The sequence below is a fragment of the Lygodium microphyllum genome, chromosome 15 (assembly GCF_053477565.2).
Source record: "Lygodium microphyllum isolate KBCC chromosome 15, Lygodium_microphyllum_v1.1.10, whole genome shotgun sequence".
NCBI classification, from domain to species: Eukaryota; Viridiplantae; Streptophyta; class Polypodiopsida; order Schizaeales; family Lygodiaceae; genus Lygodium; species Lygodium microphyllum.
Window position 1 is genome coordinate 69545900 of NC_141149.1, and position 17680 is coordinate 69563579.

At 44.4% G+C, this 17680-nt stretch overlaps 1 protein-coding gene across 4 annotated transcripts in view; it reads right to left on the reverse strand.

The window, feature by feature from the left end:
• The window catches only part of LOC148024652 (uncharacterized), a 287185-nt gene that overhangs the window by 150232 nt on the left and 119273 nt on the right, over positions 1-17680 (reverse strand). For all 4 annotated transcript variants that reach the window (XM_087693734.1, XM_087693733.1, XM_087693732.1 and 1 more), the window contains exon 4: positions 12974-13048. In XM_087693734.1, coding sequence (XP_087549860.1) covers positions 12974-13048 — 75 coding nt within the window. The remainder of the gene's footprint in view (positions 1-12973; positions 13049-17680) is intronic.

The window sequence follows — 17680 nt, forward strand, 5'->3', positions numbered from 1 at the left end:
GAAAACAGGCAAGGAAACCATTTCCTAGATATGTTTAAGAGAGTAAGAAGCCATTGGAATTAATCCACTCTGATGTGTAGACTACTAAAGCTACATCTCTTGGAGGCTATCATTATTTTGTCATTTTTATTGATGACTATAGCAGAAAAGTTTTGGTGTATTTTATGAAAAAGAAAAGTGAAGTTTTTGGGCATTTTAAAACTCTTAAAGCTATGGTTGAAAAAGAAACAGGCCTACAAATGAAATTCCTAAGGTCAGATGGAGGGGAAGAGTACCTCTCAAATGAGTTTGCAAGGTTCCTGCAGGAGCATTGCATAAAGCAACAATATTCATGCAGTCATACCCCACAACAAAATGGAATTGCAGAAAGGAAAAACAGGCATATTGGAGAGGTATCTCGTGCCATGCTCAATGAAAAAGACCTGTCAGATTTTTATTAGGCTAAAGCAGTTACTACAGTAGTCTACATAATGAACAGGACTTCCACTACAGCAATACATGGAATGACTCCAGAGGAGAGGTATACTGGTAGGAAACCAGATAATTTTCATTTGAAAATTTTCTGTTGCATTGCCTATGTTCATGTGCCAGATGAGTTGAGATCCAAGTTGGATCCAAAAGCTGAGAAGTACATCTTTATTGGTTACTCTCTACAACAGAAAGGGTATAGATGCTATAATCCTTCTACTCGTAAGTTTACAGTGAGCAGAGATGTTTTTTATGAGATAAGTAGCTGGTATAAACCAGTAAATGTGATTGATGATGTAGATGCACAAAGTGGTAATGCTGCACAGAATTCACAGCAGAGCAGTCACAAAATATTAGTGGACCTGGAGCGTCCTCTAGCAGTGGTTCAAATTCTTTGCTATGGAGACAGGCAGATTGAGATCAGGAGAATCTTCTCAAAGCAATGTAAATAGTGGTATGCAGGTATCTCCAAAAGGAAAAGAGAAGGTAGATCAGCCCATGTTTGATGTGAATGCAGGTCACTCTTATGTGGATGGTGAATCCAGTGGCTCAGAACAGAGCATTGATGATGAGTTGGGTATTTCTTCTATTGTTACACCTCGAGTAAGGAAGACCAGGAATGTTTTGAGAGCACCTTGGAGTGAACCTACTTTGCGCAGGTCTACCAGAGCTAGGTATCCTGTGGATAGGCTGAAATATGATGGATTTACAGCCATTCACTATGCCTATATGGTCAAAGTGATACAGGAACCAAAACCCATTTCTTTTGAGCAAGCCATGGGAAAAGAAAAATGAGAAAAAGCCATGGACGAAGAAATGGATGCCTTGGAAGCAAATGCTACATGGGAATTGGTACCTTTGCCTAAAGGTAAAAATGCAATTGGCTGTAAGTGGGTTTATAAGGTGAAGCACAATGCAAATGGTTATGTGAACAGATACAAGGCAAGATTAGTTGTCAAGGGGTATGCACAAACATATGGCATTGATTATGAAGAAACATTCAGTCCGGTTGCAAGGATGGCAACCGTAAGAGCAGTCATTGCTATGGTTGCATCAAAGGAATGGTCTTTACATCAGATGGATATAAAGAATGCCTTCTTGCATGGTGATTTGCAAGAAGAGGTCTATATGGAGCAGCCACCAGGTTATGTGCATGTTGTTCATCCTGAGTTTGTTTGCAAGTTGAAGAAAGCCTTGTATGGCTTGAAGCAAGCACCTAGAGCATGGTCTGACAAGATAGGATAGTATCTTGTCACTATTGGCTTTCAGATTTCCAAGGCAGATTTCTCACTTTATGTGAGAAAAACAGAGAAAGGTATTATGTTGCTTGTCATTTATGTTGATGATTTGATTATCACAGGTGACAGTGATGAAGATATCCTTCATGTGAAAATACTATTGAAGCAGAAGTTTGAGATGAAGGATTTGAGAGAGCTGTGTTATTACTTGGGCATTGAGGTGATTAGATCACCAAGTGGGATATGGCTCTTACAGAGGCAGTATGGATTGGACATGCTGTCCAAATATGGGATGACAGGCTGTAAGCCGATTTCAATTCCTTTGGAGCAGAATGTGAAGCTGAGCGCAGATGCAGGTGAGCTTCTGGAAGACCCTACTATGTACAGACGCATAGTAGGAAGTTTGATTTATATGACTATTACTAGGCCAGATTTAAGCTATGCTGTTGGATTGGTAAGTCAGTTTATGCAAGCTCCAAGGAAACCACATTTGGATGTGGCTAGTCGCATACTCAGGTATGTGAAGTCCACATTGCAGTATGGACTACTTTATGAGGCTGGGGTTTAGATGCAGTTGCATGGATACAGTGATGCTGATTGGGCTGGTAGTATTTCTGATAGACGATCTACCAGTGGATATGTGTTCTCTTTTAAGAGTGTTGCAGTCACTTGGAGCAGCAAGAAACAGCCTACAGTTGCCTTGTCGAGCACAGAGGCTGAGTACAGGGGCGCAGCAATGACTGCATGTGAGGTAGCTTGGTTGCATAAGCTACTTTATGATATGCATCAGCCTACAGATTGGCCAGTTGTCATTTATTGTGACAACATGAGTAGTATACACTTGGCAAATAACCCAGTCTATCATGCTAGAACAAAGCACATTGAGGTGCATTATCACTATGTGCGAGAGAGAGTTTTACTGGGTCTTATTGATCTAGTTTATGTCAACACAGAGGATCAGGTAGCTGACATATTCACGAAGGCATTGGGCGTAGAGAAGCTGCGTAAGTTGAGAGACCTGCTTGGTGTGCAGGAATCGGGATTGAGCTCGAGGGGGAGTGTTGAGATATCGAGCTCCACTCGTGATATGCCAGGGTGACCGTTGTGCATTTATGTCACCACTTGTCAATTGCAGATGCGGTTGGTACACCGCCCATGAATAATAGCTAGATGACAGCTATCCTTATCTACTCTAGTTCGTGGCTCAGTTAGTATGCCACCTTAGTTATTTGAGTTTGGTTTGAGACCCATATATAGGGTTCTTCTATTTCTTTGTATAAGAGTTCTTTTTTGCTTACACAATTAAGAAGAGGAAAACTGTTTTCAGCCTCCACCCTTGTGTGTATTCCCCCATTGTGCAAGCAAGAAAGCTACAAGTGAGACTCCTTCCTTCTCTTCCACAATCTTGACACTCCATAGTTATAACATCATAGTTACCTAGAACAAGGAACAGGAAAGAGAATGGGACCCCTTGGAATGAGGGGAACGTCCAAGGTCAGGAAACGAGAATGGGGGGAACGGCATATGTCTAAAGTGCCCCAAATTGCCCCAATAGCCCTCCAATGCTATAAATCGCTCAAATTTACTTAAATGTCCCAAATTGCTCTTAATGCTCCAAATTGCCCCAGTTATCCCAATTTCCCTTGAAATTAGACAATATAAATGCATGATTACGTTGGAATTGAGGACACGGCTGAAATTTGATTGTGATTTGCAAGAGTTGAAAATGCATCAAATTTTAACTTTGCATGGACTCATGATTGGCTTGTGGCTTGTCTTGACACTTTGAATCTTAAACCCGAGAGAGAGAGAGAGAGAGAGAGAGAGAGAGAGAGAGAGAGAGATATTAACGTCTATATAAGGCCAATGTGGCCTATGAGACAAAATCCAGAGTACATCCATGTCTAATGTCATCTCATTAGTAAGGTAAAGATAACATTACAAAAAAAGTAGGTGGCCTATGAAACAATACTAAAAATAACTATACGATGGAACTATACTAGGGTTGAACCACGTGTAGTGTTGTTCCATCAATAGAAAAGAAAAGGAAAGGAAAGGAGAACCAGATCTGATAGAACCGTGTACAAAAGTGTGGTGGAGACTATGGCCTGTAGCTGATCTCAAGATCTGCACATGATCTCATAGTGTGGTGGAGACTATGGGTTGTAGCTAATCTCAAGATCTGCACATGACCTCAACTATGATGCGGTCGCTAGCTGCTTCACTCATATGCCTGGTGGTGAGTCTTTGGTGTCTCATGATAATGGCTCTAATCCGACTATGGTGTGGCCTCCTTAGACATGATCCTGGTAGATGGGGTCGTCATGCTCAACTCGAGGAGATGGCTCTATCCAATGTGACTCCATGGCGTGGTTTGTAAGGTGTCTGCCGGGGTGGCTCTGTCTCTGCTAGGCTGGTAGTGTCAATAGGGTCGGCTCTACAGAAGAAGTCTGTCACTGCTCTCTATGTGTGTTCCTCTAGATGAGTTGGCCTCCTATCTCCCAATAGTGCAGTTCGGCGCCTCTCGAGCTCCAAGAGGAAAAGACCTAGGCATCTTTGGTCCTCATACTTCATGACACGACGAAGGGGTCCAAATCCATCACGAAAGGGACAGTGGTACCATCCTCGTATGTCATAGTATATTGTGCATCTACATATGTAGTGTTCCTCCGTCTCAGGCTCTCGACCACAAAGCTGGCAAGTCCTATCCTCTGCTAGAGTATTTGTCCATCTGTCTATCTCCATCTAAAGCCTATGTGAGGAGGTGCGAATCTGTCCAATAGCAACCCGTACGCTATGGGAGAGATGGGTGTCCAGATATGCTGGCCGAATAGTGAAATCCTCATCAGAGAGACACAAGAAATGACTCCTGTAGAACTCCATCCTCGATCCTAGAGGGAGTGGTGGATGGATCCATGTCCTTGCAGTCTCAATCCTCAAGATATCAGCTCTGATAACCCAGTTCAGCTCTGATCGGCTAAGAGAAAGTGTAGGGTAGTCTAGGCTATAATCCAAAGGTGAAAGACAGTCAATATCCAAACCATGTAGGCTCATCCTAATAGCCATCTGTGAAAACCAACAGTTCTTCTCGCCTTCTAGATGAGGTTAGTGCCAATCTAGAGTATCTATGGCGTGGAAGTTCCCATAGTCTGTGCCAAAAGGTCACTGCCCTGAAGAGTGCCTCTGTAACTATAGGTGTTGCCCCTAGCTCTGCTTTGACAATGGAATGTGGGATGGAGGGATTACTCCTAATCATGCATGCTATCATCACGATCAATGGCCTTTCCATGCTATCCCAACCATCATAATAATTCCTCTCTACTCCAATCTCATCAGTAAGTGGGCTAAGACGCCTATGGTACAAGCTGCAATCCCATACCTCTGCTCCATATAGTAACTAGGATGTTAAACAACCAGAGTTTGGTGCGGGACTCCTGAAACTGTATGTGAGCACATTGACTCTCAAGTGCCCCTAGTGTTGTGTATCCACGTGCTAGACGTGCCTCTAATGCCCCTCTCAACAAAAAACGTGGGCCAAAAAAGGTGACTCCCAAATAGACATATTCCCTCACATGCTCCAATATGTCTCCCCCAAATGTGAACTCGTACATAGATCTAGTTACCCATGCTGCTGAAGTATTGAAAACCATGGTTTTAGTATTCCCAAGGTTCACTGTGAGGTCTTTATCTCTATAGAAGATGTGCAAAGCATCTAGATGGCACTACAATCCCTCCGGTGAATCTGAAATGAGAACAATATCATCTGCATAGAGTAATATCGCTATCAGCACCCCTGCCAAGCTGGCTCTAGCTCCTCCTCCTCAGTCTATGTAATCAGACACTTCATCTATGTATAGACCAAACAATGTGGGTGAAAGTGGATATCCTTGTTTCACCCCTATGGTACTGTCAATCCTCTCTGATAGCCCCCCATGTGCGCATACATGACCTATCACTGCCTCATATAATGCATATACACCCCATCGTATACGCTCTAGTACTCCAATGTCCTCTTTGCATTTAGATTATTCTTGCCTTTTCCATTTCCTTAGATGGACAGCCTTGTAGCATATTTAGTGTACTCCAAATGCCTTCATTTTTGATTCAGTATCTGGCATTCATGGTCATGTGGCCCCAATTCGTGGTTTAGTGTTGTGGCAAATCTCCTCTATGGTGTTTGTTGATCTGGTTCTTCCTGACATTGCTATTCCCTCGCTGCACTTCACACCAATTGTTCTTTCTGTGTGACATTTCTGTGTTCAAGTCTGTGTATGTTGGGTATTTGACTCACGCACGCCTCACTTGCGCCTACGCTCATATGGGAGTGTCAGTGATCAGTAGGACACTGGGGCACTTTTTACTCTCGGTAGGAGAGGTTTTTTCCCCCAGACTTATGGTCTTATTGTCGTATGTACTTATGTGCTTATGTTACATACATTTGGGCACTTAGTGTGTGTCGGGTGTGAACACCCCCTACAGCCCTAAGGTTTAAGGGTTGTACTTTGTACTTTTTGGTTACACTCATTCAGTCTATTCTCTTGGGTGTCATGCTTCAACTCTGTCTCTCACTCTCACACTGTCTACTGAATCTCAACTGCACCTCGATCCTTCCATCTCACATTTGGTATCAGAGCTCAGCTTTGAGCTCACCACCTGTCTGCAGTTTGCAACGCCCAGCTCCAGTCCCCAGCACCGCCTATGGTATCCAAGCGCAGCCTGTCTATGGCCGCCTGCCTGTGGCACGCAACCTGTCCCTGCGCCTGTCAGTGAGCCAGCGCAGCTCCACCCGCCAGGTCAGCGCCACCCACCAGCGCAGCTCCACCCGCCAGGTGTCACGTCAGCTGCAGGCGCAGACGTCTGCCAGCGCGCTGTTCGTCAGCGCAGTCCACGTCAGCCTAGGCGCTGTTCGTTTGTCAGACGCCAGCGTCGTCAGCAGTCAGGCGCCACGTAGTCGTCAGATTCCGCCAGTTGCAGACGCCACGAAACACGTCCTGTCCGCCCGCTGCAGTCCACGTCAGCACTGACGTTTGCCTGTTCGTCCGCTCCATACAGCCCGCCTGACTGCCCCGTCTGACCAGCGACCTGCCACACTGCCCCGTTCGCCTGCAATCCACGTCAGGTAATTTAGAAAATTAAAAAAATATGTTTTTTTTTTATTTTAGTCCAGAATCAATTTCTGGCAGAGGAGGTTCATACGCAGCAGGGACCGCATACACAGCACAGGTGTGGGATAAATTTGATGCAAATTTCTGGACTGGATCATCAGAAATTTTGGGGCTTTTGTGTATTTTGAGGAGAGTTGCACATGAACTGCTGGTACAGTCACAAAAAGACTTTTGACAGAAATTTTGGCAAAAATTTTGGGGATTTTGATATAACAGTGTTGCAATGCACTGTTTGCACCTTGGGAAGTATCATTAAAAGACAGTTTTTTGACAGAGTACGCCCTTGCAAATTAATTGCAGAAGTGTGTTTGCTGCAATTTCTGGAAATTTGCAGATTTCCAGTCCATACTGCTTTGATATTGCTCATTTTGTCTTTGGAAATTTGTCATCATGGCAAATCAGGGAAGTGATGTCTTTACGTATGTATACAAGGAAGACAGATTGGACGGAAACAACTATTCGCTTTGGTCATTCATGATGAAGAATGTATTAGTGGCCAAGAATTTATGGGATTATGTCAGTGGAGAGGAAACTCGACTGGGAGTTGTAGCTCCCGTTACTCCTCCTCCCCATGGCGCACATGGACAACAGGGACCTCAGCCCGCTCCACCTCAGCCACTTCCTCCAAGAACTGCAGCTCAAAAAGCTTGGGATACACCTGATGCACAGGCCTTGTCGTTGATTGCTCTGGCAGTTCAACGGTCCATCATCCCTCACATTCGTTCGGCATCTTCTTCACGAGATGCATGGTTGACTTTGGAGCATATGTTTGCAGGAAAGAATGAGACTCGGATCTCTTTCTTGAAGAAAGAGTTGGAAACTCTGAAGATGCATGAGGGTGATTATATGCAGGATCACTTAAATAAGATTCAAGACTTGAGGGAGTAGCTCATGAATGTAGATGAGTATTTTTCGGATGCACAGTTGATATCCACCACCTTGAATTCCTTACCTCCTTCGTACTTGTCTTTTCACACTGCATTGAACCTCACCATGAGGATTGCTGAGCACCCACTCACTTTTATTCAGCTAGTTAGTTTGCTTGTAGAGGAGGAGCAAACACGAAAAAATAGTGATGTGGATGCTATAGTCTCTGAGCAGGCTTTTGTGGCAAGACAAAAAGGCAAAAACAGTAAGGTGAAAAATGCTCCACAGAGTTCTGGCACTTCGGGCACATCGTAGAATCGGACACAAGGGGGGACGCAAGCTAAAAAAGGAAAATGTCATTATTGTAAGAAGCCCGGCCACTATATCACTGAGTGCAGGAAGCGCATTGCCAAAGAGAAGAAGGAGTCAGGAATGTCTGTTTCTACTACTCCTTCCACTGCTAGTGAGTCCGCATCCTTTGTTGTGGACAAGGAGTATTGTTTTTACACTTGCAGTTATGACATCTCTTGGGCCGATAGAGTACTTAGCTCTACAGAGAATGCTGACACTTGGTTCTTTGACAGTGGTGCTTCTAGACATATTACATCTCGCAGAGATTTGTTTGCTTCAGTTAGTGCACCTCCCGTTGGGAAATCAGTAGTGTGCCAATAATGCATCATACCCTGTTCGTGGTATTGGGGAGATTCAGCTCACAGCCATTGATGGCTCTATTCTCCGCCTGCAGGATGCTTTGTTTGTGCCTGGAATCAAGAAGAATTTGCTTTCTATTTCTTCTTTGGCACGTTGTGGTTTGCAGGTCACATTTGATGATGACCGTTGCATGGTGAGAGATAAAGAACGCATGACTTTAGTCTTGACAAGATCTTTGTGTCATGGTTTATATGAGTTGGATGCTCTTTCAGTAGATCAATCGGCATACTTGACATCCACTCTTACTCCTGCTATGATACAGGCGGAGTTATGGCATGCTCGTTTGGGGCATGTAAACTTTGGCAGCTTGATGCTTTTGGAGCGTACTCAGATGCTGGATGGCTTACCTCTCTTGGAGAGACCTCCTGAGCACTTATGCGAGGGATGCATTTTGGGGAAAATGCATCGGTTCTCATTTCCTCGTGATGTTGCTTTCAGAGCAACAACCAGATTGCAATTGGTGCATTCAGATGTTTGTGGACCTATGCAGACCATGTCATTGGGCGGTTTTATTATTTTGTGACATTCATTGATGACTTTACACGTTTTTGCTGGGTCTACTGTTTGAAAAAGAAGTCAGAAGTGTATGATGCATTTTTGGCTTTCAGTGCACTTATTGAAAATCAATCTGGATGCAAGATTAAGACTCTCCGTTCGGACCGAGGGGGGGAATACATGTCCTCTATGCTGAATTCCTTTTTGCAGCAGAAGGGCATAGTCCATCAGTATACTACAGCCTATACTCCACAACAGAATGGGGTAGCAGAGAGGAAGAATCGGTCACTCATGGAGATGGCCAGATATATGTTGAAGGCAAAGAGCTTGCCTCATAGTTTTTGGATGGAAGCAGTCATGTGTGCTTGCCATATTTTGAACAGATGCCCTACCAAAGCCTTGAAGACCATCACACCTTTTGAGGCTTGGAACAGCCGTAAACCTTCTGTTGGTCACTTTCGTACCTTTGGGTGTCTTGCCTATGCCCATATTCCACAGGTACTTAGAAAAAAGTAGGACAACAAGGCTGTTAAGTGCATTTTTATGGGATATAGCAATGAGAGCAAAGGCTACAGACTCTATGATCCCGTTACAAAGAAGGTTTTTGCCAGCAGGGATGTTGTTTTTGATGAAAAATCAAAATTATCCTTGGCTGGTTTGGACACATATCAGGCTGCCCGTGATGTTTTTGAAGGGCTGCTACCCATTACTTTTGGTGATTCAGCTAGAGCTTCAGAAAATGAACCTAATGTTCAGCCAGCTGCTCCTATGGAAAGTGCAGAAATTCAGCCATTGGCTGATCGGAATATTCAGCATCATGCTGAAACTGAAATTCAGCAAGAGCTTGCACACAGTCAGGATGCTAGACTACTACCTAGATGGTATTTGCAGACTATGCAAGATAGTCCTTTGGATGCACCCATGGCTGGTCGTACTAGAAGGCAAACTCGTTTGCATGATTCAGCACATACCATGGAGTTTATTATGGCAGCAAGTACTTTTGATAATAAAGAGCCTGAATGTTATGAGGATGCACGACACAGTGTGCATTGGATGGCAGCTATGCAAGCTGAATTAGATTCTATTACTAAGAATCAAACTTGGGATTTGGTGTCCTTGCCATTTGGGAAGAAAGCCATTGGAAATAAATGGGTCTACAAACTAAAAAGGAAAGCAGATGGATCCATTGATAAATACAAGGCACGGCTTGTAGCTAAAGGCTACGCACAGAAAAAGGGCATTGATTATGAGGAGACATTTGCTCCTACTTCCTATATGACGACCATCAGGTCTATGATTGCTTTGGCTGCACATTATGGTTGGACAGTGCATCAGCTAGATATCAAGACTGCATTTTTACATGGGGAACTTCAGGAGGAAGTTTATGTACAGCAGCCCATTGGTTTTGCAGTTGAAGGCTCAGAACATTTGGTATGCAAGCTCAAAAAGCCACTATATAGTTTGAAACAAGCTCCTAGAGCTTGGTATGCAAAAATAGATGCTTTCTTGCTTGGTCAGGGGTTTCTAAACAGCTCATCTGAGTCTACCCTTTACGTATGTAAAGAAGGGGGATCTATGCTGATTATATGTCTTTATGTTGATGACCTTTTGCTCACTGGAACACATGCTGATCAGATTTCAGCATTCAAACAAAATTTGCAGCAAACTTTTGACATGTCTGACTTGGGAGTTTTGCATTACTACTTGGGTATCCAGTTCATACATAATGCTCAAGGTATTGGGCTATCACAGTCAAGGTATATTGGGCAGCTTCTTGAGAAGTTTGGCTTACAGGATTCCAAGCCGATTTGTACTCCCATGGAACCTGGACTGAAACCCTTTCATTACATGATGACAGTGATTTGTTTGATATACATACATATGCTCCTGCAGTTGGATGTCTTATCTATCTATGCAATACTAGGCCGAACATAAAGTTTGCAGTTTCAGCTTTGAGCAGGTATATGCATCAGCCACGTACCAAGGGGGGACCACTACAGTTACATGCTTACAGTGATTCTGATTGGGCTGGTGATTATGATACACGTCATTCCACTAGTGGCAATTGTTTCTTTCTTGGCTCTTCTTGCATTTCTTGGCTTAGCAAGAAACAATCCACTGTTGCCACATCGTCATGTGAAGCTGAATACAAGGCAGCTTTCACTACCACAGTTGAATGCGTATGGCTTAGACGCTTGCTAGCTGATTTGGATATATCTGTTACGAAGCCTACTCCTTTATTCATTGACAGTCAGAATGCCATTGCAGTGGCACAGAACCCAGTGTTTCATGCTCGCACGAAACACATTGAGATCCATTATCACTTTGTCAGAGAGAGGCTACATGCAGGTGATATCAGCCTTGTCTATTGTTCTACCACCAGTAATGTGGCAGACATCTTCACCAAAGCTCTTCCTCGTGACAAATTTGAAGCATTTCGCAATGCTTTAAATTTGATATCCTTTGGTGGCGGATGATCCTTGTACTCTTGATCACTCTTCACTCCAGGGGGGTTTGTTGGGTATTTGACTCACGCACGCCTCACTTGCGCCTACGCTCATATGGGAGTGTCGGTGATCAGTAGGACACTGGGGCACTTTTTACTCTCGGTAGGAGAGGTTTTTTCCCCGAGACTTATGGTCTTATTGCCGTATGTACTTATGTGCTTATGTTACATACATTTGGGCACTTAGTGTGTGTCGGGTGTGAACAACCCCTACAACCCTAAGGTTTAAGGGTTGTACTTTGTACTTTCTGGTTACACACATTCAGTCTATTCTCTTGGGTGTCGTGCTTCAACTCTGTCTCTCACTCTCACACTGTCTACTGAATCTCAGCTGCACCTCGATCCTTCCATCTCACAGTGTAGACCTCCCTTTATGTTTGTTATTTTCAATGCTGAACTAATGGTCTGATGTAAATATTTACTACTTAATTCAATTATCTTCACAAAAAAAAGAGAGAAACTACATGCACATTAGGCAATGGAGATGGGTGAACATGTGGTAGGAGTGTGACCCAAGAAAGAAAAAAAAACTAGAAAAAATGTCAATTTTTGGTCAGCAGGTCTAGAAGAGTCGTTCCAAACAGAGAATAATAGGGGGTCCAACAAGGAGCAACAAGGATATGTAGGGAATGTCCTTGGGAACGGCAGGGAATGTTCCCTAGCCGTTTCAACTCCTCCGAGGGTTTGAAATGCATTAGGCCAGAACGGCTATTCCCTATTTCTATGTGTACCATCTGCACTCTCTGTGGGAGATGGGAGAGGATGCACGGAAGCTCTAAGCGGATGAGGAGAAGAGAAACCTTCTTGCAAACCTAGGACTCAAACACAATTTTCCACATGGGCCCTAAAATGGTTTAGCATTATAGGCCGCTAAATTGGTTGTTCACAAAAACATTGTACTTGTAATGTACTTAGACACTCTTTTAAGAGTTCCTTGTACTTAGTATTTTACCTCAGGGAATTGTGTTTTTAATAGAATTCTCTTTTCTAGGAAAAAAAAAACATGTCTCCTTAGACACTCTTTTCAGAGCTCCTTGTGCTTAGTATTTTACCTCAAGGAATTCTTTCTAAGGTGTTTTTAATAGATTTCTCTTTTATAGGAAAAAAAAACATGTCTACTAACCTAAACATGTGTGGTTCTGTGTCATTGTATGAGCAACCACACACATGGCTATGAGATATGAGCTATTGCTATAACTAGTAGCATGCATTATTTCCATAACTAGTAGCATGCATTTGGTATAAATAATAGGCCAAGCATCTGATTACTTCATTCCTTGAAAACAATTGGTCTAAATTTTTCCACTTGTGCAATTTGATCAAATCCAATTGCTAATGGGGCAAAATGCTCTTAACACTCAAAACAAACTACACCACTATGTGGACTTTAAACATAGACAATATTATCTTAAACAGGAGTTATTTATTAAGTCTTGACTTTCAAAACTTCCAGGTGTTGTTGCTTCCAAGTATTGTTTCAGTGTTGCAATGATTGAGTATGTTTTGACCCTACAGAAAATCACCTCATCAAGCTTCATTTGATTCCGAACCGCAACACGGCCAAGTTGTGCAGCTTTGACTCTTGCATCTGATTTGAACTGCATTCAATGCACAGATTTAAATATCTCTCTCTCTCTCTCTCTCTCTCTCTTTTTTTCCCGTAAAAGGTAATTATATTAATTACGAAAAAAATACAAGGTTACTTGATTACAAGATACATGATGACAATCTAAGCCATCATGAGAAGAGGTTCTAAGTACTACAAGTTACAAGGTCAAGGCAACGGCGCGGAGGAAATTGCCATATGCCAGGGACGTAAGTCCTCCCTAGAGAGCAAATCAGAATGCTGGAGAAGATCTAGCTGCCAATACAAGAGGCCCTTAAGCCTCACAATGTCGCTGAACATTACAGGCGGAGTCAAAAAGAAAAGCATTCCGAATGGTCCAGTTATGCCAACAGCCCCAATATCGAAGAAAGTGATACATGAGCTTCATATGGGGCTGTGCCGGAGTGTGGTATTTGGGCTGCCCAAAAACCCAATCAAAGGGATGCAGGGGGAGACCAACCACTCCTTGCCAAACAGCCGATAAAAATAACCAGACTTTCTTAGCGATGGGGCAAGAAATAAATCGGTGGCGGGCGGATTCCACAGTTGTGGTGCAAAAGAAACAGTTGCCATTGGAGATTCGTCGCTTGGAAAGAGCTGAAGCAAGCGGAAGACCACCAATCATCACTCTCCAAAGAAAGACTTTATATTTGAAGGGTGTCTTGTTCAACCAGCCCTCCATCACAGATGCCCTCCACCATGACCGGGATTTACGCAGTCCCCATAAAGCATTCGTTGTAGTAGTTAGCCATTGATGATCTTTAATCAGAAGATGGTACACTTGGTTAGCAGAAGCTGTGCTTAAATGGAGCCGGCCTTGTAGGTCCGATTCCTGCCAGGGATGATCCAAAGCAAGGGCAGGAAAGGGTTGTCTGCACTGGAGCTCCCTCAAAAGCTGTTCCCATAAAGGCCTATATCCACGAGGGATCCTGAAAAGACTCCTAGCTGTACGAAATGATATAAGCACATTGCGAATGGCAAGGGTGGCATCCGCAATTGAAGACAAGCCCAAACGTGCCATCCGGTTAAATTGGGGTCTAAGCTCATGTTTACCTTCCCATGAAAGTAAATGCGAGACTGCCAGCAATTCCAATTGAAAAGAGTTAGTAGCTAAGCGATCCTCCGCTGGATGCCACTGAGCCTTCTGGAGGACCACTTTCCAGGAACATACCAAATGAGTAAGCAACGATGAAGACGAACTGGAGAACCGCAAATCAGCATTAAGAACATGCCACCAAGAACTCTGGATTTGGGTATTACCATGCAAAAGCCCATGGGCCTCAAGGAAATAACGGGCTATATCCACCCAGGGATGATGATCCGAGCACATGGCGCGGAAAAGAGACCAACGAAGTGCCTACATGTGAGTTTGGGCATCTAAAATAGCTCCGCCACCCATGCGTTTGGTGGTGCACACATGTGACCAAGAGATCCAGGAAATACCTGTGTGCAATGAATCCTTCTTCCATAGCATGAAACGAATAGACTGAGTAAGAGCATTCAGAGTCGTAGCAGTCCAGGGCAACAATGGCAAGAAATATGTGAGCATTGGCAACATAATTGTCTGGGCTACTTTGAGGCGAACATGGAAGGGCCAGGCCTGAGACTTCCAATACATAAACTTGGCCACCATTTTCTGAGAAATCCACTGCAGAAGCTGCTTTGGGGGAACCTCAACACCCAAAGGGTACCCAAGATGCCTGACAATGGAGCCACGAGGAACAACCAGACCTTGCCAGTCTAGGAACTGCAAATCCGACTCCGTGCAGCTAAGAATGGCTGATTTGAGCGCATTGATACGGAGGCCGGACGCCTGACCAAAGAGACCCCAAACATCCAATGCTTTTCGAAAGTTGTCCTTGTCCACACGCAAGATCATAAAGCTATCATCCGCCAAGGATTGGCTAATGAAGTGCTGTCCTATAGGAAGCGACAGTCCGGCCAACTGAGAAGAGGCTGCCATATGAGATAACATGGAAAGAACTGGATGTGTCGCAAGGGCAAAGAATAGAGGACTCAAAGGGCACCCCTGTCTAACAGAGCGGGCAAGGACAAATGGCTGAGTAACACCTCCGTTCAGCATGACTCTCGAAGACGCCGCAGTGCTAATGGTGTAGATTAGACGAGACATCCGAGCACCAAAGCCCATAACAGACATAAGTTCAGCAACGAAAGACCAGTCCAGATAGTCAAAAGCCTTTTCCAAGTCCAATTGAATCAGTACTACCTCCTGATGAGAATGCTTTGCATAATCAATTGCCAGTTGAGCATTCAATACATTGTGCAGAATATTGCGGCCCTTAATGAAACCATACTGGAGAGGGTGCACAATGGCAGGGAGATGCTTATGGATCCGATTCACCATTACTTTGGAAAAGATTTTGTACATTGAACCCATCAAAGAATTTGGGCACCACTGAGACAACTTAGATGGCGAAGGAACTTTTGGAAGCAGCTTAATAAGTCCCCCTTTCCATGAGGAAGGCATGATCCCCGTTTCCCACACCTGCTGAAACAAAGCCTGCAAAGGTTTCGCCAGTTGGGTAGCAAAAGCCTCAAAGAACTCATTAGTGAGACCATCCCAGCCCGGACTTTTATCCTTGGGCAAGTGTAACAAGACATCCATAACCTCGGCCTCACAAATATCTGACTCCATAGTAGCTTGCATGTCCTGCGAAAGCTGATTGCGGACCAGGTTATAAAAAACCGCACGGGCCTCAGTAATTTGGGGTGAAGGTGGAGTAGTAGAACCGAGAAGGTCACGGAAATAATTCCTGCACATATGCACAATAGTCTGCGGATCCAGGATAAGGTGGCCTTCTGCATCCTCGAGTCTGGTCATATTCTCGTGAGCAGGAGAGGCGTGGAGAGCTCGAAAGAACTTATGGGTCTGACACGCACTATCTTGCAAAGTCTCCGTCAGATGTTGCAGTTTGGCCTGCTGATATGATCTCAACTGGAATTCTTTAATAAGATCCGCCACCCGCATGGCTAGTGCAAGCAGAAATGCATCATCCCGAGTGTCCACCAGCAGCGAACGGACCAAAGCCAGCAGGTTCTCGGCGGCCTGTCGACGCCGCCGACAAAGAGATGCATGATAGATCCCATACTGCCAAGCAACCCGCTGCACATTAGAGAGCAATCGTTCAAATGACGCAGGGCCCTGGGAGGAGAAGTCCAAGAGGAATCTGTCAATCAATTGCTGCATATAGCCCAGAAAGATGGCATGCTTCAAGTAAGACGAATTGAAACGCAAAGGGAGTTTCCCCAAAAATTGCTTGAAAGGTGCAATGGGTCGGGCAAGCAGCTCAAGCTGCAGAGGGAAATGGTCCGACAAGGCATATTGCTGCAACACTTTTATTTCGAGCATCTCGGGAAGAAAATCATCGTTCTGCATGATATATATACGGTCCAACCGCGACCATGTTGTTGCATACTGGGCAGAATGGAAAGTAAACCCTGTAGAAGACGGATGTAGCCAAGACCAGAGATCTTGCTTAAGAACAGCGAGAGCCAACTCATGCCACATACGACTTTCCGGCGCATCCATTACCGAATGCTCCGATGTGGACTGGGAAGAATCAACACATATTGAAATCCCCCATGAAGAAGCCCCGTCTACCAAGTGACAAGGAGGACTGCAAAGTCTGCCAAAGCTCCCGACGAGATGACGAATCATTCAGAGCATAGAGGCCAAGTAACCATAAGATTTCCCCTTCGAATAAAATTTCTACCACCAAAAAGCGGCCATGAACATCATTTTTAACAAGAACAGGCTGATATTTGGCATGTACAATCATGAGCACACCCGAATAATGCATGGCCTGTGTCCCTGCATAGAACAAACGAAAGCCATGGCAATCCACAACTTTGCCTGCTTCACCGTGACTCTTGTGCTCAATAGCGCACAAGACATCCCACTGATTCTCATACAATACAGTCCACATGGTATGTTGCTTGTGTCGAGAACAAATGCCTTGCACATTCCAAGTGGCTATTTTCATGTGTATTGGAAACAAAATCAGGTACGAGGCACAGCTTGCCGCGATTTGACTTTGTCGGCGAGAATATCTAGGACTCCCTCGTCCAAGAAATCTGCCAATACCGCAAAAGAGTTCTAAGGACCTGATTTGGAAGTAGAGGGCATATCTGCTGGCTTGGGGTTGGAACAAGGATAACGACAGTCCCACGGGGTAATGACGTTGCCTCTGGTATCAAAAGCCAGCTTAGCAGGTGGACCCTTTGGACGATCCAAATACATTTTCCTGGCAGGCTGAGGACGGGGGACCAAGCAGCCATAGCAGGAGTAGAGCGCTCAGAAGACAACATTTCCTTCCTGCGCATATATGTACGCATGGAATCTTGTGAAGTAGTAGGCACAGTACTTTCCATGCCCGCAACAACCCTGTTGCCTTTTTTTGCACATACTTCAACCCAATCAGTGGCACGGGAATCCAGATCCGAAACCTATTGTTCACCTTTGGCCAGAACTTGAGGTGGATGGAGAGTATCCAGCGACGGAGCGTCACACACCATATCATCCATGGGCGGCGCAACATGGCCAACATCTGAAGTGTGTTGCTGCTCCGGGCATTCGGCCATAAAATGCCCCAACTGTCCACAG